At 51.0% G+C, this 27,540-nt stretch overlaps 1 protein-coding gene across 2 annotated transcripts; it reads right to left on the bottom strand.

The window, feature by feature from the left end:
* Window positions 1–568: 568 nt before the first annotated feature.
* On the bottom strand, window positions 569–25,168 carry ILKAP (ILK associated serine/threonine phosphatase). 2 transcript variants are annotated; one of them, XM_055586599.1, is made up of 12 exons: window positions 25,013–25,167; window positions 17,966–18,031; window positions 17,446–17,502; window positions 14,426–14,545; window positions 13,043–13,169; window positions 11,886–11,992; window positions 11,455–11,548; window positions 11,086–11,173; window positions 9,385–9,506; window positions 2,759–2,878; window positions 1,194–1,275; window positions 569–826 (listed from the first exon to the last, which is right to left on the bottom strand). In XM_055586599.1, exons 1-12 carry the CDS (start codon window positions 25,065–25,067, stop codon window positions 686–688), a joined length of 1,179 nt encoding a protein of 392 aa, XP_055442574.1. In that variant the 5' UTR covers window positions 25,068–25,167; the 3' UTR covers window positions 569–685. The 2 variants fall into 2 exon arrangements, with proteins under 2 accessions (XP_055442574.1, XP_055442575.1); XM_055586600.1 differs by lacking the exon at window positions 17,966–18,031 and having other exon boundaries at window positions 25,013–25,168.
* Between the last annotated feature and the right edge of the window lie 2,372 nt (window positions 25,169–27,540).

The raw sequence follows: 27,540 nt of genomic DNA on the forward strand, positions 1-27,540 counted from the left end.
AGCCCAGCCCAGAGCCCAGTACGCACGCCCCTGAGCCAGGAGGCCAGGCCTCAGGCCACACGGGGCCGCAGTGGGACTGCCCAGCCCTGGAGACGTGTGTGTTCCACACCTGGGCATCCAGCAGCAGCCTGGCATCACAGGACCGGAAATGAGTGGCACTCGGGTGTTTTGGAGGGCCAGTGGGGCACTGCTCAGCTCTCAGCCTGACCTCCTGGCTGAGCCTGGGCTCACGCCGCGTTAACGCTTCGTCACCTTATTTTCGTCTGCAGAGCTGAAAGCAGCCAGCTCCTCCAGCAGCCCTGGGTTCTGGAGCTGGCCTGTCTAAGCCAGTCACCACCTCACTCCCCTCTGTGAAACGCCACTTCCCCAGCCAGTTATCGCAGGGCGGCAGCAAAGGAAAGGTGCCCTAAACTACAAAGCCCTGCGCGGTGAGCAGCTGACGGCCATGACTACTGGCCAATCCAAGAGGCCCACAACACTTTTAACAAGGAAAGACCCAAAACACATTCAAAAGCAAATACAACCCCTGGAAGGTCAAGGTGTTGCTCAAAATGTAGTAACTCAAAAGTCTAGAAAAAACACCTTTATTTACAGCCATGAGCATCCCACAGGAGTACACGAAACACATAATGTGCACAACACAAAAAACGAACCTCGGAGTCAAGGCCGCGCCGCCGCGCCCGCCTCAGAGCCCTATCCGCACCACCATCACGGTGACATTGTCCGCCGAGCCCCGCTGCACCGCCTTGTTGGCCAGCCTGTTGCAGGCGGCTTCGTAGCGGGCGTCCACAGTGGGCTTCCCTTCCCGCCTTTGGATCTTCTCGTCCTACAGGGTGGGAAAGGGGTGCTGGTGAACAGGGAGCCCGTGCCCCACCACTCCTGAGATGCCCCCCACGAGGGACAACTGCTCCCAGTCCCCGTGGGGGGGGCGTGGGAGAAACTGAGCAGTGAGTGCCCTGGATGGAGGTCCCACTCCCCCCTGGGGACATGGGAGGTAGGGGGCCCGGAACTGCACGGGGACACGGGAGAAAGGGGGCCCGGGGCTGCACGGGGACACGGGGGGAAGGGGCCCGGGGACACGGGGGGAAGGGGCCCGGGGACACGGGGACACGGCGGAAGGGGCCCGGGACTTCTCCTCTGAAGCCCAAGGGCAGCCGGAACAACGGGCACCCACCCCTTCTGAGAGTGCTCACCTCCAGGCAGGACAAGATGAAGTTCACGGCTTCTTCTGGGGTAAAGACCTTGAAGAGGCCATCACAGGCCAGCAAAATAAACCTATAACATGGAGAAAAACATAAATGGGTTTTAGCAGCAAACTTTACAAAATACCCTGGCAATGGAGGTAAAATGTATTTGGCCAACTAGTCAAAAGCTAAACATTTTAAAACCAATTTAACGTCTACAAGATCAAGGTTAAAGCTACTTAAAAATATATTGGGTGAGACGGTACACATCAGAGCTGAGACTGCACTGTTCACCTAAGCTACGGATGAACCCAATCCCAGCTTCTCAGACAAACTCCAGGAAGATCACCGAGGAGACATATCAGGTGGTACGATAAATACACGGTAAGCGTCAGTCACCGCAGGCCTCAATCCGTTCCCCAAACTGGACGGATGCTTGGACTTCAGGAACGTCAAGTGCTCACTGCCCACGTGAAGGGAGGACAGCCACCCACTTTCACTGCTGGAGAAGAGGCCTCTGTCCCTTTCAAAGTCCCCCCAGACTTCCCAAGGGGAGTCTCTCTGACAGGGATGGAGAGGGTGGGACGGTTCCAGTTCTCCTGCTTGTCTCTTTCCCCGTTTTAACACCCGCATCCTGGTTTTCCACCTCTGACTGGGCACTCACTCAGCGAGCATTTGCAGGTAACGTGGTTTGTGCCTGGGGCCCATGAGGGCCCCAGTCCAAGTGGTGCCAGCCCCTTCCGCCGAGGTGAAAGACCCTGGAGTGGGGCTCTGCTCTGCTGTACAGCAGGGACAACATGGGGCCTGCTCTCATGTGGCAACAAGACTCTCCCGAGGCGTCACCTGGGGAGCTGGAGGAGCGGGTGGAAACGTGCTCTGAGGGGCTGAGGCAGGCGCGGAGGATGTGGAAAGGCGCCCCCAGCAGCACTGGCCCCCCGGCCCCTCACTGCCACCTCAGTGCCCACACCCTCGACACATGCCCCTGGACCCCATGGGCCCCGTCCTTCTCCCGCCAGGCACAGGGCCTTATTCTCAAGTAGCTCAGAAACAGAGGTGGACAAGAGGTATCTTTCTTCAAACTACTTCAGCTCTGCTTAAAAACCTCCCACGATTCTCCCATTATGAGCTAAAACCCAGATTGCTCAGCAGAGAACCCAGACCTCTGCAACCTGCCCTCGAGTGCCTGCCACCATTTCCTGACACCCCCCCACCCCGCCCTGTGGCATCGGTTGGCCGCACCTTCACCCCATCCCACTTCACCACCCTGGGGTCTGTCCCCTGCGGGAAAGCCCTGCTTTCTCCAACACGCATGTCTCCCTCCCGCCAAGGCCAAAGGCTCCCGGAGCACCCGCACCCCTAAGACACACGGGACTGGACACGCCTGTTCACATGTGGTCAGACTGGACCCACGAGAGCAGACTGGGGTTTTATTTATCCCTGCACCTGGAGGGCCCAGCACGGTGCCTAAGACATGGCCGGCCGCCCACTCGCCACCCCAGGTTCAGTACGCCAACTGGAAGAAGTCAGCAGAGAAACAAGGGAGGCGGCCGCCCGGCGCCCCGCGCCAAGCCTACCTGTCGTTGGGGGTCAGCTGGCAGCGTCTGATGTCCGGCACCGAAGTGACCCCGCAGCGCTTGTACTGCCCGTCCCCGATGGAGCGGGACACCTCCAGCACACCCAGGACACGCCCGTCCCTGCAGCGAGAGGAGGCACATCAGACTCCACCTGAGGCCAGGCTCCCGGGGCCCAGACTCTGGCCGCAAAAGCAGAGGAGTGGGACAGGGTGAGACGTGACCTGTGGCATCCACGTCCCTCAGCTGCCAGTGACACACAGCCCCGCACCACTGCGCGGAGCCTTCCTGTCCCGGGTCATTACCGGCCCGCTGCCCCGCACACGGCTGGCGCCAGCGCCCCTCAACCTGGCTCGTGGCCCCGCCAGGCCTAGCCCACTGGTCTGCCCAAAGCCCAGAGTCAAGCCTGACTGGGAGCAGACCTGGCTTTGTCTCTGTTTTGTTTTTACCTTAAAGCCACCATGGGCTTCCCTGATAGCTCAGTTGGTAAAGAATCCGCCTGCAATGTGGGAGACCTGGGTTTGATCCCTGGGTTCGGAAGATCTCCTGGAGAAGGGAAAAGTTACCCACTCCAGTATTCCTGGGCTTCCCTGGTGGCTCAGCTGGTAAAAAATCCGCCTGCAATGTGGGAGACCTGAGTTCGATCCCTGGGTTGGGAAGATCTCCTGGAGAAGGGAAAGGCTGCCCATTCCAGTGTTCTGGCCTGGAGAATTTCGTGGTCTGTATAGTCCATGGGGTTGCAAGGAGTTGGACACAACTGAGCGACTTTCACTTTCTTTCACTTTCAAGCCACCAGGGTTACAAACAGCTGGGATAGAGGGATATTTTGTATTTCACTCTAATTAGATTTGGAAAATACCTGAAAATGACTATCCTCTGATTCAGAAGCAAGTGTTCTTTACCTTGGGTATGAACATGCTTTAATGACTTAAATACAAACAGGAGAACTCTGGACAGAATTACACCTTTGCTCATTCTGCTTCCAGGAGAGGGAAAGGTGACTGCAGGGCCTAGGACAGCTGGTCCTGTCAGCAGGGAGAGCAGCCCCATGCCTGCCACTCCCAAGGACAATCCTGGTGGCCGCTTGCTCTGCCACTCGGGCAGCTACAACGCTCGAACACCCAGGCTCTCAGGTGTGAGACCAGAGGAGACACCACACTTGACAAGGGGCGCCAGAGAGCTCAGCCAACCGCAGAGCTGTGCGCGGAGGTGCCGCATCACCACAGGGCTCCCAACGGGGACGTGCCCTGGAAGCTGAGCCACCGGAACAGGAGCCGGAACCGCCCCCCTGGCCCGGGGCCGCTCTCGGAGTCAGGATCCCGCCTGGCTCCCGGCCCTTCGCTGGCCCTCAGAGTCACCCTCTCGGTGGTCCCAGACAAACCACCAGCAGCAAAGACTTGTCCTGGTATCTGTGAGCAGCTGAGCAATCTTCTCAGGTACGAACAGCAGGACAAAAGGCAAAAGGGAGCAAAGGGCGCCAGCGCTGAGCTGAGGGTGAAGAAGTGCGTGGGGGACCCTCAGCCCTCAATGTGCCAGAGGCAGCAGCTCAGAGCCCGCGGTCCAGAGTGCGTCTTTGGGACCGAGGGCCGGGGCACCCGCGCGGCCTCCCCCTGAGTCAGAGACCCAGCTTTTTTCAACAAGACTGTGCGCAGAGGCGGGGCTGAAGACCCCGGTACCACCAGGACAACAGAGCCCACTCACGCTTCGGAAGCGAGCCCAGCGGGCTGGCGCTCTGCCTGCACTCAGCACAGCAGGCTGCATGGGCTGTGTGGTGCGGGCGCCAGCCAGCTGCAGAGGCCCGGGCCCGCCAGGCTGTGCATCACAGGAGCGCAGCCACACCACCTGCCCTCTGCCCAGCGAGCCCAGCAGGACTGCTCCCAGCAAGGGCTGCCCAGAACCAGCCACGTGGGCCACGGGCTGCGCCCGCCCCAAGCCTCCTCGACAGCCCCTCCACACACAGCCAGCTTCCCCCACGCAGCACAGGACTCTGGGTGCTCTGCGCCGGCCTCTCACCGGCAATCCGCGAGAATCCACTCTTCCCCCACTGTGCTGGGCAGGGAGTGGGTTTTGAAGTCCCAGCCCCTGAGCCAACCTGCCTTTGCCGGGGACCTGCCGCCCACAGGCCTGGCCTCCTGCCCTCCAGCACCTGTGGCTTGTGCTCCACGCAGCATCCTTCCTGCCTCCCTTCCGTCCACCCATCAGTCAGACAGCGGCTGTCCCACTGGTGCCAAGTCCGTCACCAGTGTCCTGACCGCAGCGCCTTCTGGGGTTTTGTTCTGGTTTCCCCTTCACAGCGGGGAAGGGGCACAGAGACCAACACCCTGGCTGCCAGAACAAGCCGAAGCCTGCTCTGACCGCAGCTGCTCTGGCCCAGGGACACAGTGGTCTCGACGGGCTCGCAAAGCTGAGGCTGGGAGGTGGAAGCTCCATCTTCCTCTGACCATCCCAGGATGGCAGATGCCAAGGTCCGGAGTTTCAGCAGGATGGGTGCGACAGGGCAGGACTGCACCTATGATTCCAGAACTATCTCCCTGTCATCAGAGAGTGCACCAGACACGCAGCGCTCTAGACCCGAAGGCAGATGCTTCAGGTGTAAGCTTCCCTTCCTCGTAAAATAAACATCAAACTGTCCTCAGCTTCTCCGAGGAGTTCTCCTGAAGCGGCGTAACGCCCTGCACACAGTCCACTACCCTCAGTGTAGCAAAGGAGGAAAATAAAAACACACACATGGAAGACACACTGGAAAGATTCAGGAGATGAGGGTGAAGAGAGCAAGACGTGAAAGCAAGTCTCTGCTTTGTATTTTAGACAGCTAACCAGGTAAACGTGGGTCTTATTCCCTTTTAAAATCATGGTAAAAATTATAACATATTTGTCATCTTCACTTTTAAGCAAACGGTTGCGTGGCGTTAGGGACACTCACACTGTTGTGCAACCTTCATCTCCAAGCTTTCCCATCCCCCACCAGGACTCTGCGACCACTAACCTCCCCTCCCCGCCCCACCACCCCGTCCTGCCTTCTGTCCCGAGGAGGACGCTGGCCACTCGGGGACTCATATAAATGGAATCACGCAGTGTTTGCTCTTCTGTGTCTGGCTTACTCCACTTAGCAAACTGTCCTCAAGGTTCGTCCATATGACAGGATCTCCTATCAAGGCTGCACAGTGCTTCCATTTTATGGAGGGCCATGTTTTGTCTGTCTCTTCATCTAACGATGGACGCTTGGGTTGCTCCCACCTTGTGGCCACCGTGGAAAATGACGCTGTGCACATGGGCGCGTGCGTATCGGCTCAAATCCACTGCTTTGAGTTCTGGGCACACAGACCCAGCGCTGGGCCTGCTGGCTCATACGGCGGGTCTATGTGCTTTTACCTTTACTCTTTATTGAAGTACTGGTTTACAATGTTGTGGCGGTAGACCTAGTTTTAATTTGTAAGGAACTGCCATGCCGTGTTCCACAATGGCTGTGCCATTTTACATTCCCACCAACAGCGCACCAGGGCTCCTATCTCACCATGTAAATGCTTCATAATAGAGGGTAAAAGAGCCCTGAAGTTGAAAACAAAATGAAACTAATGATCATGATAACCAGAGTGTAACAAAACCACAGTGAAAATAACTACTCCATGTTTACACACAACACTCGGTACATCCTCAGTGAGACACAGACTAAAGAGAACCACCAGGAACTCACGCTCAGTAACAGCGATGCTGCTGATGTTACAAGTTTCAAAAAGCTATTCTGGCAAATAAATACGCAATGTTATTAGGAACCAAGATCTTCAGGATAAAAGAAGACACTACAACTACTGAGTCAAAGAAGTTAAGAGAAAGCCCTGTAGATGCTCCATCTGAATGAGAAGTAGCAGTCTAAACTCACAGACTACAGAGAGCACACGTGTGTGTGTGTGTGTTTCCTGGTTCTGTCCTGGAACAGGTGTGAACTGAGGACACTGCAGTTGAGCCCAGCAGCCCCGGCACATGGAGCTCTTTTAAGACAGGCAGATGTGTGGAAGGCGCTCCCTCCCGCTGGCCACAGAGGGCACGTAAGCAGCAAGAACACCCTGCCTCTACGGCTAGAGTCAGCGCCCTGGATACAGAAACCCACCTGCAGTGACTCCTGGAGCAAGGAAGAGGGACGGAAGCAGCAGAGAAGGGAAAGAAAAACCACGAGTTTCCACAGCTGTGGGTGCTCCCACTCTGCAAATGGTGATGGAAGAATTCAACACATACCTTGCTTTCAGGGGAAAACTGGTTCCCCCTGTTGACGAAGGAAAGCCCTTCCTAACAGGATGCCTGCTACCACGAGCAGAAGGAGCCAGAAGTCGATGGTCTTCTTTGCTGGCCCTGTGAAGAAGCTGATTCGTGCAAGGTCGCTGAGGGCCGCTAAAATCGTCAGCTGAAAGGCTGACGGGCAACAGTCCCAAGGTGCCCAAGTGGACCTCCCCAGACTACCGGCAGACCGCACATGGAAACATGTCCTCCACCCTGGAGCCATCTGCTGTCGACGGTGGCCAGCACAGAGCCCGCATCTCCAGCAGTGATTGCACTCGGCTACTGATGTGGGGGCAGTCAGAAGCGCCTGGCATCCCCCGTCAGATACCTTTACTGAAGACGTGTAACCTGAATCTAAAGCAGCCTGTAGACCTAAATTCTGCTTTATAAGACATAACATACAAGCGCCTTAAACGGAGCTGGTGACCCTGTACAAGGGCTGACTGGGGACGCGATCCAAGCCAGAGCAGAGATGCCTCTTCACGGAAACACACGAGTCCAGTGCTGACCAAACCCTGGCTTCCAACACAGACACTTTGGGGACAACTGGGGAAATGAGGCCACACATGGAATGTTAAGATAACCTAATACAGACTAAGGAATGATTATTTTCTTAGCTATTACGTCTGCAACTAACTTTTAAATAGTTCAGCCACACACACACACATAGACAAAGCAAATATGGCAAAATGTTAACTACTGAATCTAGGTAGTAGATATTTAAATGCTTACTATTTTAAAATTTTTTCTGCAAGTTTGAAAATCTTAATGAAAGTGCGAGGGCATGGACGAAAAGAAAAAGCATGCCAGCCCCGGCCTCAGGCAGGAGACGGGCCACAGCGCAGCCCTTAGCTCGGGAACAGTCACCCCTCCTGTCTCTGAGCGCCCCACTCTCTTCTTCAAGCTGAGGGGTGCACTGTGAGTCCACACAGCTCTTAATAAATGGGGACTGGGGAACGGGGAGTAAAGGCAACACAGCTGGTCTTACTTTCAGCCATAGGAATGTTAATGTCAAATCTTGTCAAGGAGATCAGACAAAAGCAGAATTTAAAGTTAAAGTCGCAAGAAAGGACCGAGACGATGATGGTACTAACAGCCACCCACGGGCTCGCACGCTCGGGCACCAGCGCCCACAGCGGCCACGGGGCCCAGCCACCCACGGGCTCGCACGCTCGGGCACCAGCGCCCACAGCGGCCACGGGGCCCAGCCACCCACGGGCTCGCACGCTCGGGCACCAGCGCCCACAGCGGCCACGGGGCCCAGCCACCCACGGGCTCGCACGCTCGGGCACCAGCGCCCACAGCGGCCACGGGGCCCAGCCACCCACGGGCTCGCACGCTCGGGCACCAGCGCCCACAGCGGCCACGGGGCCCAGCCACCCACGGGCTCGCACGCTCGGGCACCAGCTCCCACAGCGGCCACGGGGGCTCAGCCACCCACGGGCTCGCACGCTCGGGCACCAGCGCCCACAGCGGCCACGGGGGCTCAGCCACCCACGGCGCTGCCCAAGGGCAGAACCCAGTCTATAATTCCGTCGTGGCTCACGCAGACAGCCACAACCCAGACCAAAATCGCCTTTTACTAACCCTGGAGTTTTTTAACCAACCCTAAGAATTCTGACTCCTCTCCAGAGACCTCCCTGCACCACCGGCCAGAAACAGCCTTGGAGCGACAACAAAAACTGCCCCAAGTGAACAACAGAAGAGAAACGACACCGCCCAGGAGGAGTGACTGCGTCTCACACCGGCGTCTCACTTCCTCCAACAGGCAACGAGATCTCAAACGGCTCAAACCTAAGATGAACCAGAAAGCACCTCTGGCGATGTTGCTAATGCCGCACCCTCAGCCCTGCCTAACTGCCTGAGAGGTGGCCGGTGACAGACTAGAGCTGGCACCGTCTTCAAAGATGTACGGAGAGGAAACCACCGCGGCAGGCCAAGCCAGGCTAGCGCGGCCCCTGGGCCTGAGAAGCTGCTCCCCAGAAGCCCAGAGCTCATGCCTAACCACTCTAGGTGTTCTCTCTGCAGAAACTGCCCAAAGTGTAGCTTATCCAATTACGACAAATACTAGATTTTAGGAAAGTTCCTAGGACCATAGAAAATGCTGGAAATGGTAAGCTTGAATTTGAGACAGGAATCCTCCTTTTGCAGATGGAGGAAGGAAGTTTCCTGCACACACATGGTTTGCTCCCACTTGGACACACGTGAAACCCCACGACACGTGTTCACCAAGTTAGACCTCAGACAGTCTCCTCATGCTGAAGACTGCACAGGCAGAAGGCCCCACCCGCGGAGGCCTCTCGGCTCGCTCCACAGCGGCCCCCTTCCCGGAGCCCCTGCCACCCTCTGGTTACCTGACATTCCCTCCGGCCTTCTGTATTCTCATTCGTTCTTCATACTGGGTTGGATTATGCTCCTTGCTGAGGCTTAAGGCCGCGTGTTTTTGACTCTCCTCATTGTAACGACAAAGGATTGCCTGGGAAGATGAGAGTACAACAGGTGTGAAACCGAACAAGCCCGGTGCGTAACGCTGACAGTGGAAGAGCAAGGTCAACAACTGACTTTCAGAGTCAGCCTCCTGCTGACAAGCTTGAGTTCAGCAGGTCCAGCGTCAAAAGCATCAAGTGGCAAAGTGGAGTCACACACACGCAAACACCAGGGGAGAAGCACCAGGCGACCGCAGCCCCTGCTCCCCTCGCCAGGGCACTGTCTTCCCACCCGTGACGTGAAGGCAGGTCCCCTAAAGTGCCGAGGCCCCTTCAGGCGCCACTGCTCCCCAAGTCTACACTGGCCCGCTCGGTGGGCTGATCAAGTACACGTCCGCGTGTTCCCGTCACCGTGATTACTGTGTGGTCACTTCCGGACAAACCTCCTACTCTACGGAGGGGGAAGCCTGAGGCCCAGAGGACAAGCATCACGCCTGGAGTCACAGAACAGGGCCAGGACTGAAACTGGGTCTGACTCCAAAGTCTCTCTTTTTGGCTAATTCGTACACATGTTCTTGAAGTCCTCTGGTCTGAACGCCCATGTACAAGAGGCAGTCCCACCAGAGAGACCCACTAGAGAGTCACCCCAACACAGACCCCACTGGGGCAGGGCTTTCATCTGGGGTGCTCACAGCTCCCAGTGCCCCGTGTCCCAAGTCACCCTAAAAGCAACAGGGTGGGAAGGCCACTCTGCCCAGTGGCTGCCGCACAAGCACGGCGGGCGGGCGGCGGGGGCGCCGCAGGCACTGCAGGGACTGCAGGGGCCTCCCCCAGGTCCAAGTCAGCCCCCACGGCCGGGGCGCGACGCAGGCCGTCATCAGTGGGGAGACAGCAGGCACTGCAGGGGCCCTACGGAGCCTCCCCCAGGTCCAAGTCAGCCCCCACGGCCGGGGCGCGACGCAGGCCGTCATCAGTGGGGAGACAGCAGGCACTGCAGGGACTGCAGGGGCCTCCCCCAGGTCCAAGTCAGCCCCCACGGCCGGGCCGCGACGCAGGCCGTCATCAGCGGGGAGACAGCAGGCACTGCAGGGACTGCAGGGGCCCTCCCCCAGGTCCAAGTCAGCCCCCACGGCCGGGCCGCGACGCAGGCCGTCATCAGTGGGGAGCAGCTGGCTTTTCTCCCTCAGCCCTGAGTCCTGGGCTCAGCGGACATTCATCCCATCACCGAGCACTCTTCTAGTCACAGCTTTTGAATTATTTTGAAATTACATAATTTGGAGAGGCAGGGGTTAATACTTTTCATTCATTACTATCTGAGGTCAAAGAAATGAAGACAAACATTTGTTTAAATATAAGTAGTTTTACTTGAGGGCCAATTAAATTCCAACTCACAGCTCTGTACCTGTCTGACAGATAGGGTGTAAGTCTTCCCAGAACAAACAGCCTCCAGTTTAGCAGCCATTCCTTGAACCAGAACCTTTAACTCTGCAACACAGCCCCTTGTAGCGCCCGCCAAGAATGAAGGCTGTGAGCCCACCGTCGTGGCTGCAACCTTATCCCACAGCGCTGCCTACGGTTCGTCCCCTCGGATGCGCTGCTGCCTCAGCGGGCGGCACCACAGCCACATACCCGACTGTCCCCAAGGTTGGCGATGTAGAGAGTGTTGTCTACGGCCAGGACACACGTGGCAGTGGACCCATCTTTCCAGGCAGGTTTCCTGGAAGGGGAACATATCAGACACACAGTCACCACCAACATGCTAGCTCTGAGACTGAATTTCCAGAGTTGAAAGGGAAGTGTCATACTTTTAAAATGGACGGTTTCTTTGATACATTTTTTTTTTTTAATTCAGACTTCATTAAGCTGTAAGCGCTTACTTGGTGCTAGGAGTTTTTCAGACAACAAGCGTTAGCATTACACAGTGTCGGAAGGCCTGAAATGCGTTTAGGAAAACCACACACACCCTCTGCTCACAGGTCTTCACATGGTCACACTTACTGGCTTGAGGCTTGCTTCAGGAACTCTTCATCAGTATGCTTGAAGGTGTCCAGAAGGCACCTTTTCACCGTTTTCTCTATGCTGATTCCATCTCCTGTTGCAGCAGCCAGGAAAGAAAGCGAAGTCTTAAGGAGGGAGACGGCCCTCCGGCCACCGCGGCTCTGTTACGGCCGAGAACCAGCTGTGCTTCCTCCACTGTAAGTGGGGGCCTGAGTATCCCCCCAAGTGCAGAGGCAAGAGGCGCCATCACCCAGAGACACAAGCTCCACGGTGGGCCCGCCGTGCAGCCCCTGCTCCCCTCCGCATGGCCTCCTCTACACCAGGCTCTTACGCTCATCAAGGATTCTTCGCTAAAGCCAGTGACATCTCACTTATCAGCACAAAGAGCCAACCCCCAGGTGAACATGAACCGATTGAGCTCTGAGCCTCACCTTTAGGAAATTTCCTGATTAAGTTCTGATGCAAATTCTGTGCAGCGAATTTTGAGGCTCGAATTCCTCCATGTCCATCAAAAACAGCAAAGTATGAAACCCGGGTGCTGGAATAATGAGCTGAGAGTCAGCAAGATCCTCAGGCAAAGATTACTCCTCTCCATTAAAGCTTTTAACTCGAACAGCAAGCAGTAACAGTACCTAAGACAATACTGAAGTAACATCCATGACATTTTAAAATTAAAAACTCACCCTTGCTTCAAAAATCAAGATCTGTTAACTCTGATTTTTCACTAATATTCAGAACGCTTTTCTATTTAGAGCAGATTTAGTTTTCTACTTACAGCAGATTTAGTTTTAAACACTAACACAGACAAACACAGATAAAGTACTGACAATCAAAAACCTCTGGAAGAGAGCAGGTAGTTTCAGAACTGCTGCTCAAACTGACTGATACCAAACTCTTAAAGCCTATCCCACCACCCCTGTTCCTAGTCCCCTTTCAGGTTTGCCAGAAAACTCACACACACAGATAAACAGTATTAAAAAACTGTTTCAAGAAGGAAAGAACAAATATGCTTGTGAGAAATGACATTTACTCTGCAGAGCCGCTCTTGTCCTCAAACATTTCTAGAATCCCTTCTCAATGTGGGACATCATGAGCCATGAAACAATAAACTTATTTTGCTGAGCATGCTCTTGAGGCCCATCCATGTTGGTGCAAATGGCAAATTTTATTTTTTAATGGCTGCTTGATATTCTATGTGTACATATATTTCAATATATAACATCATACATAATGTGATGTATGTGTGTATATATACCTCTCATACGTGGTTTATAACTCAGAATCTTACAGTGTGGCAGCTACTAGTTATGGCCTGGTGTCCCCCAATTAAATCTGTTCCCAAAAGATGTGCCCGCTGGGGCTTCTCCAAAGCCCCTTTCCTGGCTCTAAAAGCAACTCTAAGCACACTCCTGCTCTTGGTGACAAGGGCTTTTCCTCCATACCTTTCCCTTCACTTTCATTTTATGCAACTGCAGGAAAAATTCGACAGTCTGCCTTCTGCTGTTTTGGGCTCCTCTGGGCCCTCACTACCACACCAGCATCAGAACAGACTCCCACGCCACGCAGGCTGCAGGGGCAGGACACTCACACGAGAGCGGACGGGGGCTGGCACTCCGCGGTGATGTCGTTCAGGATGACGTGGGCATCCTGCATCTCCTCCCGCTCGCCCTTCCGCTCAGCCACGTAGCCTTTCAGGCTGAAGATCACCGAAGAGGCTACGGAAAAAAGAACAAAAAGCCAATACAAAACTGCGCTCTTCTCTCCAGACGCCCTAGTCCCAGAGCAAGCGAGAGGGAACTGCGGCTGTTCTACCCAGCAGTGTCCAAGAGCTGCCCTGCCAGGCATCTCCCAGGTGGCAAGTCTGCTACAGAAAGCAGAGCACTGCTGAACGGGGCGGCCTCTGCAAGGCTGAGCAGCGGAGAGGAGACAGCAGGCGACGGCAAGTCGGTGCAGAGCGGCTCTTCCAAAGAGAGCACTTGCTCAAAGCACCAGAGCAAGGAGCGCGCTGCCGCCCCACAGAAGTGAGGCTGGGACCGCGGCAAGGAGCTCCTTGCAAATCTCGTCTGTCAGTAACTTCATGAGGACAGAAAAATCTCTAGTTTAGAGAAATGCACGTAAGTAGTTTACCCCAAGGGCCCTGTTGGATACACTGGGAATACGTGTTTCCACGCTTGAGGCTGGAAGACTCTTAACAAACGGAAAGATCAGCTGCTTTTACTTTAACTGAAGAAGGAAAAGGAAAAAGGAGTCCACTGGAGGCGCAGAAATTTCTCTTTTAAGGGCTGGTTTGAGCTCATTTTCTGACACTGAGAGCCACGTCAGTGACAGATGCCCTTCCTGCCAGGGCACCCGCTGGCAGGCACAGCGCTCTGCAGGCTCCAGGCAGTGACAAGCCACACTGAAGCCTGCATCTTCACGTCCTCCGCGGGGCCTCCAGCCTCCGCCGGAGGTCACTGACGGCACGCGACAAAGTGGCCTGGCGGGCGCAGTCAGTAAAACCCACAGCTCTCTCTCCAGCTGACACTCCTCACTCACTCCTCATGCGACACGTTACAAAGCTGCCGACAAATTTCATTGCTCTTTCCAGCCTCAGGTCGACTCTTGGGCGCTGCCTGCGAGCTCGTCACAGAATTCCAAGTGCTAACAGACAGGCGGAGGTCAAGGACATGTAGTCAGAGAGAGACCGGGGCCCACACGCTAACCAAGGCCGAGTAAACCTGTCTCTAACCCCTGAAGGACCAAGGCAGGTTTCCTACCTGACCGAAGGTGAGTAAGAGATGGAGCACATGGAGAGCAAAGAGTGAGGAAGCAGCGTGAACTCGGAAATCCGTGTACAAACAGGGAACCCTATCTACTTCTTAAACACAGACTCAGAAAGGAAGTGTTATCATTGGAAAGCTAAGCTGGTTTTTGCTCTGGGTTGTCTTACAATATGAAGTCTAATACATTTGTTTTCAAAGTGTCTGAAAACCTTTACAAACTTTCTTTTCCACAAGCTCTTCACTCCCATTCTTCTCTTCATCAGAGGCTTTTCTCTTTGCTCCTTTCCCTTCATTCTTTACCTCCTCGGATAACGAAGTGTCAAGAGAACCTGGAAATATAAAGTAAAAACCAGACAGAAACACAGCTATAGACTGTTAAAAGTCCCGAGCAGACCTGGCTCCCTCCCAGCCCTCGGAGATGAAAGGACATTCGAGAGAGGCCTGGCAGAGAGGGAGGCTCAGTGGTCATGGCCATGACTCTGAGGGGTGGTGCAGTACCCTGGGTGCCCACAGTGGGAGACCACAAATTAAAATCCAGGCCCTGCTCAGATGGCCTCGAGAGGTTATGTGAGAGGCTTCTCAGTGGTAAAAACACCTAGTCATACTTTGGGGCTATGGCACACACATGGTATTTTATATCCACAAGCCCTTACGTATACCTTTTCCAAAACCTGCAAAGTAAAACATCCTGAACCAGCCCCAAAACACTAACAAAGGCTTAAACTGAGACCAATATCAGGCTATAAGAACCGTCTGTATCCTGCAAGGCAGAACAGGACTGCTAAAGCCATTCCCACTTGCAAAGGGATGGATGTCTATTCAAAGTTAAGAGCTAGGGCACCTGCAGTGAGCATGCACCGTGGAACAGCAGGCCTAGTTTTAAGTCTCGGTTCTGCCATTTGCAAGGGGCGTGCCCTTAAGGCAAGCTACTTAACCTGCAGGCCTCAGCTTTTTCATCCAGGACAGGGAGAACACTGTCCTCTCAGAAGGCTGTTTAAAACTGATGGGGAAAACCCATGTAAAGCTCTCATCACAGCCCCTGGTCCATCAAGCGTCCAAGGAATGGCCCTACGTATTCTCTGCATGTAGGCATAAAAGCGTACAACCATTTACTATTCATTCAACTACTCTTTGACAGACCTTTCTGAGTACTGAGGGGGAAAAGAAAACATTCTTGCCCTCAAGAATAATCAGTTACTTGCAAAGGACAGATTTCTGCAACAGTGTAACACACACATTCTATCCTACATGGTAAGGAAAGTTAACTGGGACAACTCATGATCTCTCAATGGTCTCTCCATTAGCCTCCTGCCACTTACTGTTTGTGTTCCAGTTTTCCAAATGTGTATGAAAAAAAATTTTCCTTTCTTTTAAGTTGGAAAACAGAAATTTTTTAAACTGTTATTGCCTTCAAAGTAAATCACACTGTAATCAGAGAATGCGGTCTACATATGACACTGATTCTGTACTAGGACTTTACGGCCTAGAGCGTAGTCAACTTCTGTAAATGGCTCTTGCCTGCTTGAGAAGAAGAGTATGTCTTCTCAAGAAATCCTAAATATTGGATACAAGATTGCATTTTACATCCAAAAAAAAAAAAAAAAACCACCCTGTTAATAATGGTGTTGGAAGTCCTCTAAGTTACTGTTAGTTTATCGCCTTCTGCCCTGAGGATAACTAAAACATAACTACCCTGACCCCTCCTTTAAATCTGTTAGGAGCCCCAGCTACACACGTTTAACTTTCACTATAACTGAGAGTACTGTCTTTATTAGGAAGGTTTAAGGGTAAATTGGATGAGAATGCTGTGATTTTTTCGTATGGACACATAGCCTGAAAATCTGAGAATTCTTGTGAAAGATGACTGTAATTCTTTTTCTAAATACAGAAATGTGTGTGCGCTAAGTCACTTCAGTCATGTCTGACTCTGCAATTCTAGGGACTGTAGCCGGCCAGGCTCCTCTGTCCATGGGATTCTCCAGGCAAGAATACTGGAGTGGGTTGCTATGCCCTCCTCCAGGGGATCTTCCCACCCAGGGATGGAACCCACATCTCTTACATCTCCTGCACTGGCAGGTGGGTTCTTTACCACTAGTGCCACCTGGGAAGGCCAAACATAGGAAAAATACTAATTTAATCCATACTTGGCTAGACTAATTCCAATGACTTAGTAGTAATTAATTAATAATACAGAAAAATATACTTGAAAAAGCAGCAAGTGTTCTATCTGACAACGTAAGGAAGGTCTTTTCACACTGGAAGATACTCACATATGAAAGGACAGCCTGCATCAGCCCTGCCCCCCACTGCGCCCTGCCCCATCCCCTCTGGGGGAGCTCCATGTGAGAAGTCCTCAGACAGAATAACAGACTCATCATGCATGACAACCTACAGGAATCTGCTCTGTTTCCCCCTTCTGTTCCATTGGGACGTAAAAGGAAAAGTTAAACATTTACAGAAACAAGCAGAGCCCCGGTTAATAGGCTTGACAAAGATGGAATCAACAAAAAGAATGCTGAGAACACACATAAGAGCTCTGACTGGAAACTGACTAAGGTCTTAAACTTCAAGAATTCAAACCCCTGCACGCCGCCTGCACCAGTCAGTAAAGCAGGGCCACTCCAACTTCATTTAAGGATCAATATTCTTTTTATTTTGTAAGTGGCATAAAACAGAAGACTAAATTATCAGGGATACTGAAAATATTTTTTCAGTGTGAAAAGTGAAAAGTACGTCACATATTCAGATACTTTTCTGCTGGATACATCTGGATCTGTCAGGAACATAACAAGGCAAAACTACAATGACAGACTCAGGTTTGTTTTTTTTTTTTAAAGAACATTAATAACAAAGGTCAAAGTAAATGACTGAATTCTTAAAATTCCAAGGAGTAGAAAATAATCACCAAAAAGTGATGCAGTATTTATGTATATTTTTGTTTCCCAACTGAGGCTATCTACTGAGTTTAGTTTGCTTGTTTATTCGTTTTGGCAGGAACCTCGTTCCCCGGCCAGGGATCAAACCTGAACCCCAGCAGTGAAGGCACTGAGTCCTAACCACTGGGCCGCCAGGGGATTCCCGGTATCTGTTAGTTTTAATAAACCTTATGTATTATTACAATTCGTCATCCTAAGGCTTTTTACAGCTATAAATAAACACACTTTATGTAAGAGTAGAACATCATATATTATTTCCATCGGCACATTGGACTAGTTTCCCTACCACTTACCTGAATCGCCACTGCTGGCTGGCGGGAGATCGTCAAAAAGCAAAGGTCCCCCAGAGCCTGAAACACAGCAAAACACCGAGTGAGCCCCCAAAGCCAGGGTGGGGCTCACGTTTCAGAACCCATCCCACCAGAATGCCTACACAGGCCACTGACATAGACTCAGAGCTCTCGTGTCCATCCCGTGGCAGCGCGTGCCGTGCACACAGCGTCCCGAGCCTACTGTTGAGACTCATCATCTCAAAGGAGACGGAAGACCTGCCTCAGAGTCCAGTCTTATTTCACTAGTAAAACAGACACTCAGATGAACCAGAGAACACCGCTCAACATCTTCACGAAGCTCCTCACGGCTAGCAACTAGTGGATTTTTCTGCCTTACCTTATGCCATGGATTCAAAACTTAAGACAGTCCAACACCTAAAACATCTGTGTGTTGAAAATGGGGGAAAGGGAAAAAGATTGAGACAACTACAATCCCAGGATGACACGTTGACACACACCTGGGAGAGCCTGGAGACTGTACCTGAGTCAGTACTGCTGGCCGGAGGGAGACGGTCAAAGGGCAGAGATGCTTTCTGAGCTTCTTTCCCTAGAACACGGAACACCCGCTTAGAAAGCACGTGGACACTGGCCAGGTGGGGTTCGAATCTTCTGAGATACGTCAGCTAGTAAATTCAAATCTTCTCCTCTCTACTGGACAGAGTAACTGTTTCCCAAAATACTTTCTCAACAGTCATTTAATATGGACATTTTTTCCAACAGTTACAGTCAATATACAAGCAATGAAGGACAATCCAACAGGAATTTTAAGGGCTACTGAGTGTTTTGAGGAAAACAAGTATTTTTCTTCCTAATTTCAGTATTGAAAGGAACACAATTTAAAAAACCTTTCTTTAAGAGTGAATCCTGAGAAGAAAAAACTGATTCTAGAGCAAAACAATAATTCTATCTGGGTACCTCGATAAAGGGACTCTTCAAAGATCTACCAATCTTAAAAAATCCTATTTCAATAACATTCTGAACTAATTACCAAGTAGAATTTTAAACACACAAGCAGAGAGATGGTGAGAGGCCCGAATGTGTCTTAACCTGGTATCTCCAGCACAGAGCCCAATTCAATAAATATCTATGAAGAAAATGAGGAATTTTAGATACTCCAAGATAAACTCAGGAAAAAGCTAAGAAATCTTTCTATTTAAAAACCTAAAGATTTACCTAACAAAAGTACTTGTCTTAATGTTTTATACTCAATTATCCCTTTCCACATAAAATTTAATCATTATTCCTTCTCCAGCTTTCCTCAAAATTTCTACTGAAGTTATGAAATATACGAACCAGCCCACAGGAATGTGGGGGAAACAACGGGCTAAAGATGAAGGTGTGGATGTCCACGTCCTCTGAGACTGAACACACTGATCTTGTTCCTCAGAGCTCAAGTACAGAAATGCACCCATTTAAAAACCAACTCAACATGTGTGCCCCGAAAGTTTCATCCATATTGTCTTTCTGCCTAGAAACGAGCTGGGTATCAACTCTACTTTTTTAAAAACTAAAAATTTTAAGTAAAATTTATAAACTCCAAGGAAAGAAATTTCTTCAGGAGTCTTTAGATCAGAAGTACATTAAATGCCTGATAAATTCCTAATTTAACAAAAAGTAACTCTTTTGCTTTATACCTGTAACACAAATAGGAAATGGCTATTTCATTAAATTACCATTTTCTCCCTTAGGATTATCATAAAGACATTAAGTAATTACAAGCAGTTTCACTTTTCTCACAAGTGACATACTCTATGGGAAGTATTCCAAAAACAGCATTAGAACATTAAAGGGCATTTAGAACAACCACTTACTCACTGTACTATTCCTCCTACAAGAATCACTAATATTTCAGCAGGCCACTTCCAAGAGGAACTCAAACCGTACTAGTCTAAGCATCAACATATCTATCATATTCTAACAGACTCCAAACTGAACAGGATGACCCAAACAGTAGCACTATATTCAGTGGGGTCAGAGCACTAGGCATCTTGGGACAGAGGGACATTGCAGGGAGGAGCCGACCTGAAGAGCAACCAACCCTTCCACTTATGCGGGGCCACATTTTAATTTCTGAATTAAACTACCTCTCTATATCAGGTCTTTCCAAATCCAGTGTCCATTGGGGCGGGGGCGGGGGGGAGTCCTCTTTTACCCAGGTAATACATTTTTGGTCCTGGCAAGCATTCCTAATAAGAGGGTTTCCAGCTCAGCACTAGCCCGGCCGCTCTCCTTTGTTGAATTAGTTAAGAAAGTGCCTTAAACCTACTACCAGCCCCAAAGAACAGCCTCTCTTCCCCTGCTGAACAGAGTGAACCTCAACTGCTCTCTGTCACTCTAGAATATTCTGAGTGGTACTGCAATTAAACACAGTGAGATCAGCTCAGAGTTTTGTTGGCCACAACTGAGAATGGCTTATGCAAATGATAATAAACATTCACTGCCTGCCGGGAACTACTCTAGTGCTCTACATATTTTCATGGATTGAATTCTCACAATAATCTTATGAAGTGGGTACTATTATTACGGTTACTTACTGAGGAGGAAACTGATGCACCTGCTTAAGTAACTGTCCAAGAGACGAGCCAGTGAGAAGCGGAGGTTGAAATGCAGGCAGCCTGCTTTCCCAGCACATGCTCTTGGGGAGGTGTTATATACTGCCTCCTCGCCGTTACTGGAACTTCACAAGGATCATTTAACCTTTATACAACCCCCCAAAGATAATCTTAAGGCTCTATAAGATCTCTGGAGTACCTTTCTGCATCATCATAAGGATCAAAGTTAGAATAGTTTACATCTTTAAAAACAATCTGTACGTCACAGATGCTATAAAGGGAACTTCTGGCTAGCCAGAACCTTACATTCTGTGTTGGATAAATAGTAAGTCAAAGTATCTGGGGCTGCAATTATTGGACCATGTGTGACCTTGACCTTAACTTTAGAAGTAGTCCCTGAGTTCTAAATACAAGAGCTCTCATAAAGAAAGAAACAAGACAGAAAACAGGTTTTCCATGACAGTTAATCTCATCTAGATTTTTTGTTTTAAGTTATTTACATTCTGAAGCTAAGTCTACTGAAAGTTACATATGATGCTGACAAAAATACTCGGGCTGATCATATTCAGGTTAGCAAAAAGTTGCTACTTATAGCAACAGAAAGCTTAAATATTTTGCCTAAATTGCTTTTTGTACCTGAATTTCCTTTTTAACTATAAATGTGATACAGTCGACCTGTGGATACAAAGGGACATCCGTGGATACAAAGGGCCAACTGTACCACACCATTTTATATAAGTGACTTAAGCATCCTCGGATCTTGGGATCTGAAGAGGGCTTCAGACCCGATACCCTGCAGAGAGTGACGGACAACTGTGTATGTTTTCCAAATACCACGGATGTATTAGAAAAAGGCCCACTTCCCCACCTATCCTCACCAGAATAACACCTTAGTGTATACTTTCCATTTCCCTTTACGCTCATGTATTGAATTGAAGATGTTCATTTTTAAAAGGTAGAAGTACACTATATACAATGATGCTGCTGCTAGGTCACTTTAGTGGTGTCCAACTCTTTGCGACCCCATGGACTGTAGCCCGCCAGGCTCCTCTGTCCATGGGATTCTCCAGGCAAGAATATTGGAGTGGGTTGCCATTTCCTGCTCCAGGGGATCATCTCAACCCAGGGATGGAACCTGTGTTTCCGGCGGCTCCTGCAGCGCAGGCAGATCCTCTACCATGAGCCCCTGCCGCCACTCTATACGATGCTCTACCTGTGCCACTGTTCACGCACGCTGCGTCTAAGCATCCTTTCCAGCGGTCGCCCACTACCCTACAATATACAGGAGCACTGCCACTCACTTGTCCAGGTCCTTTACTGATGGGCATGCGGGCTGATTCTGGTTTATTACATGACAAATAATGCCATAATGAACAACCCAAGACTTATAACCTCATTTTATCTGCCAGACTGCTGGTCAGAAAGTAAACAAAGAAATTTGACAAATGCCAAAATGTGTTCCCAAAAAAGTTGTGGTAACTTTCACTCTCAACATACTTTATGAAAATGTCCATTTCTCTAAATACTCATTATCATCATCCCAATTTTTAAATCTGACGAGGGAGAACCACGGTACACCAGTGGCCTGCTGTCCTTCCCAGTGACTGAGGAAGCTGCGCACCAGTTCCCAGAGATGGGTCGCCTGCGTTCTTCTGTAAACTGTCAGGATACATCCTTTGACCATTTTTCTAATGGGTCACCTCTTTTTCCTGTGAATTTGTCTGAGCTTTTCTACCTTTAGTAACAGTACCGCAACTATTTTCTCTCAATTTGTCTTTTGCCTTTGTGCTACTTTGGCTCCAAAAACTTTTTTATTTTTACATAGCTAAATCCATTTTAATTTTTTTATGACTTCAGTTTTTTCTTACTATCCCTGAGGTTTTACAATTAGTTCAAGTTTTTTCTAATACCTTAGCCTTTATTTTATATTTAGCTCAACAAATTCATAAAAAGAAATATTTTGAGGATGCCTTGCAAAGCAAGTATTTATTTAGTCATCGACAGCAGACCATCAGTTTTAAAGCGTACTGGTGTAGTGAAAGAACCACCCTATAAAGCTGAAACCACATTACTACACAGATGACTTTAAACCAAGACACCTTTAACTTGTTCAGACTACCAAATATAAGCTGTCTATCTTCAAAGACATCAATTGGCACTTTAATGACTATGATATTGCAGAGTCTGACATGACTTAGAGACTGAACAACAAGCAAAGAAATTCCATTTCCATCTGATATGAACAAATACACGTCGTCTTTAAATAAGTATGTATACTATACATTAGAAACTTGATTGCACTCAGCAAGCAAAATCTGTTAAGGGTTGGGATGAAAACCCTTAATTCAGCACAAAATCTGAAAACATTTACTGTATTCTTTTCATATTTTTCTTCAGATCACAAAAAGTAAGAGGCTTGGTATAGGAACATTAGATGTGATGTTCAAAGCAAAAATCAAAACACTAAATAAAACACACTGGACATGATCAGAGGAGTGGACACTTCTTCCCTTTGGACACTTGGCATTTTGACAGAATCCATTTAAGAGTGCATTTCCCCCTCTTTGGAACAGCTGTGAAAGTTAGCTCATAGAGTAACATCCACAAACCACCAGCACCTATCAGTACTGGGCACAGAGCCTCTGCTCCCCCTACACACAGTACTCTCTCTGAGCCGTGGGTAACAGTAGGAGGCAACACTAATTTTTCAGATGCAGGAACAGCCACAGAAGACAGTAAGAGCAGAATTCGGATTTGAAACCAGTCTGAGTACATGCCCCACACAACTCTTCTAGGGTCTGTGAAAATGGCCAGGCCTTTCATCGCTCCTGCGCGAGCTCAGAGGCCTGTGGCACCTGCACAGGCTCTGGGGGCTATGCCCACGGCGCCTAGCCCCTCGCTCCTTCCACTTTAAGGAGCCGGCTTAACTTTCCTCCCATGCACTCTACATTCAATGTTATCAACAATTTTTCAGAAACAAAAAGTATGACATTTGAGTCAAATTCTCAAAAATCAAAGTACTTTTACAAAACCGTGAAATCAATTTCTGTTCTTGTTCAAATCAATTTTTTTTTAACCTGTTAAGTTTAATCTTACTGGTTTTCACTAAATGCCTGTCAAGATAACTTGGGGTTCTGGTTGTGTACTCACTTTAGTACTTACCCCTGTCAGTGTTCTGTCATCAACAAATTCAGAAAGCATGCCTTCTTTGCTTTTAAAGCTATTACAGAAAACACACTCGGTCAAGGAGAACCTGCGGCAGTGCCAGCACCCTCCTCACAGGCAGGAGGCAGGTCGTGATGCACTCTTGAGGGAACCCGGGTTTAAACAGCACGCAGCACCTCTGCCACCCTGTCGTCTCAGCCAGGGTTGGATATGTCCTTCCAGGGACCAACTTAAAGACTCGTCAAGTTTTGTATCATTCAGGGGTCCCTTCCGCCTGAGTGGACCCAAATTAATTTCAGGTAGAAAGTGATGGCGATTAAAGAAAACGACAGGCTTACAGGCGCATCTGCAAACGCAAACTCTGCCCCAAATATATTCAGACAGAAGCTATCCTTCACCAACAGAGTCAAAAAGACTGCATACACAAGCCAGCGTTTTCACCCACAACGAGAACAATCTAGGAAACAATCTACAAAATGAGATGTTCTGCCGAGAAAACCAGCAGTGCCGTTCTTGTGACTAACGGCCTCCTAAGACTGGCCTGGCGTCCACAGGTCACATGCCAGAATCCAGGCCCTATGGGGCAGAACAACCCCTTCTTGGGAGCCTTCTTCATGGATCCGAGTCTCAAGTCGCAACTCCTCCACGTTGGATGAGCAGGCAAACCCGAGAGCCAAACGTTCCCCAAAGAGCAATCACACTGTTCCCTCGCTTAGAATCTCTGCAAATTACACGTCTCTCCATCTTTGGAGGCCCAAGTCCAGCACCACCTCCCACCCAACTTCTCCGTTCACGGACCACAAACATCCCTTTCCCGGGACATTCAGCATTTCCCAGTCATTAACTTTGTCCCTTTTCGATGTCAACCACTCGCATTCAGGATTCGGCTTCTCTGAAAGCAAGCAAACGCTGGGTGTCAGTCACCTTCGTATGCCTCTAGGACAACAGCAGTTGCCGAACCAGGGTCTCCAGACCCCCTCCCAGGCTGTCCAACAAAATCCGCTGCGGATTTCGTAACACAGAGGGCCGGGCCCCACCTTCCGGGCTTGCAAGCTGAGTGGGGCTGAGCTGGGCCTGGAATCTGAAAAGTGTTCTGAAGTTTTCCACGTTTTCTGCCACCGAGTTAGACTGGTTGGGGTGGGGGTGGGGGGGAATCCTAAAGCACAGCATCCAGCTGAATGTCTTGCACCTGAAAACGTGAATAAGTCTTGCCAAATTCAGCCTGGGCGCCGCTGTAACCCGCCGGACAGAGGACCAGGAGTGGTGGTCCCCGCACGGCTACCCCGTGGAGCTCCGATCCCCGGCCTCCGGGACGCGCACGGCGGCCGAGGTCAGGGGGCAGCCGGGGTGGGGAGCGGACCGGGCGAATGGTCTTCCCTTTGGGGAGAGGGGACTTCCCGGAGCCCAGAGGGAACAACAACAAAAAACTACTCCGAGTCATGAGACAAGATCGGAGGCTGCAGAGAGAACGAATCCTCTCTTCTGGGCCTCAGAATCACGAGAAACCGAGCCGGGGACCATCTCAGTCGCCGGGGTACACACGGAACACCAAGCAAGGAAAACGCTGAACCGGGAGCGCGCCCGGGACTACCAGCTCCCCAGGCGGCCGGTCCGGACGCAGGCCGGCGGCGCGGGGCTCCCGTGAGGGAAAGCGGCCGCGCACAAAGGGCGCCGGGCGGCGCGCGGCCTTTCCTCCTGCGCAGCGAACATGGCGGAGGCCCGGCTCCCCGCACCGGTGCAGGCCGCGCTCGCCCTCCCGCGCGCCCGCCCGCCCTCTTTGGCCCTCACCAGCCCAGCAGCCGCCCGCTTACCAGCAGCCGGCCGCGGCGAGCGCTCGGGCTCCGGCAGGTCCCCGAACAGGTCCATGACGGAGGCTGGGCGGCGGCTGCGGCACACGCGCAGCCCGCGACCGGCGGCGGGCTCCACACCCTGCGGCGGCGGGGGCAGCGGCGGCGGCGGCGGCGGCGGCGGCCCGGGAGCCGTCAATCACCCGAGGGCGGGCCCGGAACGCCACCAATCGGCGCACGGCGTGGCCCTGCCGCCCCAGAGACCTGCGCGCGGGCGGGGCTGTGCGGGGGCGGGGCGACGGCGCGCAAGCGCACTGGGTCTAGCTTCCGCCGCGAGAGGGAGTTGGTAACCCGGGCTGGCTTGCTGACGTGAGGCTGATAGCGCCATGTTCCCCGCGCACGCCTGGCCTGGGCTCCTCCAGTTTTCTCTGGGCATAGGCGTTGGATTCCGAGAAGGCCCCTTCCAGAGAGACAAGTCTGCGCTCAACGGCAGCTGTAGTGAGCCCTGGTGACCCAGAAGACTTTATGGGGTTTTCACGTCGGTTCCGTCCCGCCATCCCTGGCCAATTTGAGGTTGAGAAACAGAATCCTGTTGGAGCGAGCCCTTGAGATGCAGGGTGGAGAGGAGGCATCTCTGGACTTGTCTGCTCCCATCCGGACACGTGGGGAAGAGGGGAAAACGAGCGCCCATGGCGGTGACATCGGGGAGCTGGCCTGGCACTCACAGCTGGCCTCGGTGTTCTACTGAATATGCAGAGTTCCATGAAACGTTAGACATCAGGCTCTGATGTTAGATCCACGGCAAAAACGAGGCCCCTCCATACTTGTCTGAACACAGACAGAAGAACATTGTTCAAGCCACGAAAATGACCAAATCTCCTTCTGTCTCGGCCAATCAGAGTGACTGCTCATTCTTTACCAGTTACAGGTTTAACTTTTCTCTAGTCTTCTTGTCTTTGTGATGCAATCTATGAAGACATCTGGTCAAGGAATTGCTTCCTTTTCCTGACATCCAATCCAGAGTGGACTGGCTTCCTTAAACGTTTCCCCCACATCAACTAACACAACTGAAATGTTGTAAATATCAGTAGTTGCTGTGCAGTCCCCCAGTTGTGTCCAACTGCGACCCCATGGACTGCAGCACACCAGGCCTCCCTGTCCCTCACCATATCCTGGAGTTTGCCCAAGTTCACGTTCCTTGCATTGGTGATGCCCTCCAGCCATCTTATCTTGTGACGCCCTCTTCTCCTCCTGCCCTCAATCTTTGCCAGCATCAGGGTCTTTTCCAATGAGTTGGCTTTTCACATCAGATGACCAAAATACTGGAGCTTCAGCAGCTGTCCTTCCAGTGAATATTCAGGGTTGACCTCCCTTAAGATTGACTGTTTTGATCTTGCTGTCCAGGGGTTTTTCAGGAGTCTTCTCCAGCACTACAATTCAAAGGCATCAATTCTTTGGCATTTTGCCTTTACGGTCCAGAGATATATCTACATCCCTTTACTGCGGTTTCCCGTGGTGATGGTCTCCCTCGCTGGGATGAAGCACAAACACAGCTCCGTGGACTACAGATTACTGATTTCTGGTCATCTCTGGCTAAGGACATTGTTGGCCCAGCAAGCCTTCATGCTGCACATCTACACTACTGTCTGAAACCCTCAGGCTCTTTCCTCTCCCTTTAGCAGATGAACTGCCTCCTCCCTGCAGGCATGCTCTAAAGGAATAACAAAGCCCCATTTTTTCACCTCTCTTCCACTTTCGGCCCACCCCAACCTTGCTTCACTTCGTCACTTCTCCAAACACCTCCTGCTTAGCTCATCAGTGAATTCCCACTGTGATGCTAAAGGAAACTGGGTTTTTTAGTCCTCAGCGTACATGAATCCCAGCAGTATTGACACATCAGCCTCTCTTTCCATTTGGTTTGTGGGACATGTCACTCTGAAAGCGTTCCCTGTCTGCTTTGCAGGCCCACATCTTCTGCCTGGTTATTCATTGAGGGAATTCTTTAATACTTGATCCTGGGTCCTCCTCACCCCACATTCCCTCCTTCAGCAAATCTCATCCACACGTGGCTTGAATTTCCATTTATCTAAATGTGGTTTGTTCATTTGTGTTTCCTACCAGCTCTAGATCCACATGTTCATATATCATTCACGCGCTATCTCAGGGATTTCTCAAAAGTCACTCAAACTCCTGAAATTGTGAACTGCAGTATGAAGAGGGCCACAGCAAGGAATGGAGGGAGGCCTTCAATCCAAGAGCACGTGAAGAAATGAGTGCTGCAAACGGCTACATAAGCGTGGAAATGGGTCCTTCCAGTCAAGCCTCAGATGTGACTCCAGTCCAGGCCAACACCTCAATTGCAGCCTTGCAGAGGACTCCTGACCCATGAAAACTGCAATAACAAGTGGATGTGGTTTTAAGCTACTAAATTTGTGGTAATTTGTTACACAGCTGCTGCTGCTGCTGCTAAGTCACTTCAGTCGTGTCCGACTCTGTGCAACCCCATAGACGGCAGCCCACGGGGCTCCCCCGTCCCTGGGATTCTCCAGGCA

The sequence above is a fragment of the Bubalus kerabau genome, chromosome 6 (assembly GCF_029407905.1).
Source record: "Bubalus kerabau isolate K-KA32 ecotype Philippines breed swamp buffalo chromosome 6, PCC_UOA_SB_1v2, whole genome shotgun sequence".
NCBI classification, from domain to species: Eukaryota; Metazoa; Chordata; class Mammalia; order Artiodactyla; family Bovidae; genus Bubalus; species Bubalus kerabau.

Bases quoted from the DNA above. Each gene is read 5' to 3' on its own strand.
- ILKAP (XM_055586599.1), bottom strand. From the start codon at position 25,067: ATGGACCTGTTCGGGGACCTGCCGGAGCCCGAGCGCTCGCCGCGGCCG. The intron at 11,993-13,042 runs GTGAGTGTCCTG...TCATTATTCCAG, and splicing joins CAGCCCCCGTCCGCTCTCGT to CACCCGGGTTTCATACTTTG. The intron at 1,276-2,758 runs GTAGGCTTGGCG...TCCATGTTATAG, and splicing joins CAGCTGACCCCCAACGACAG to GTTTATTTTGCTGGCCTGTG.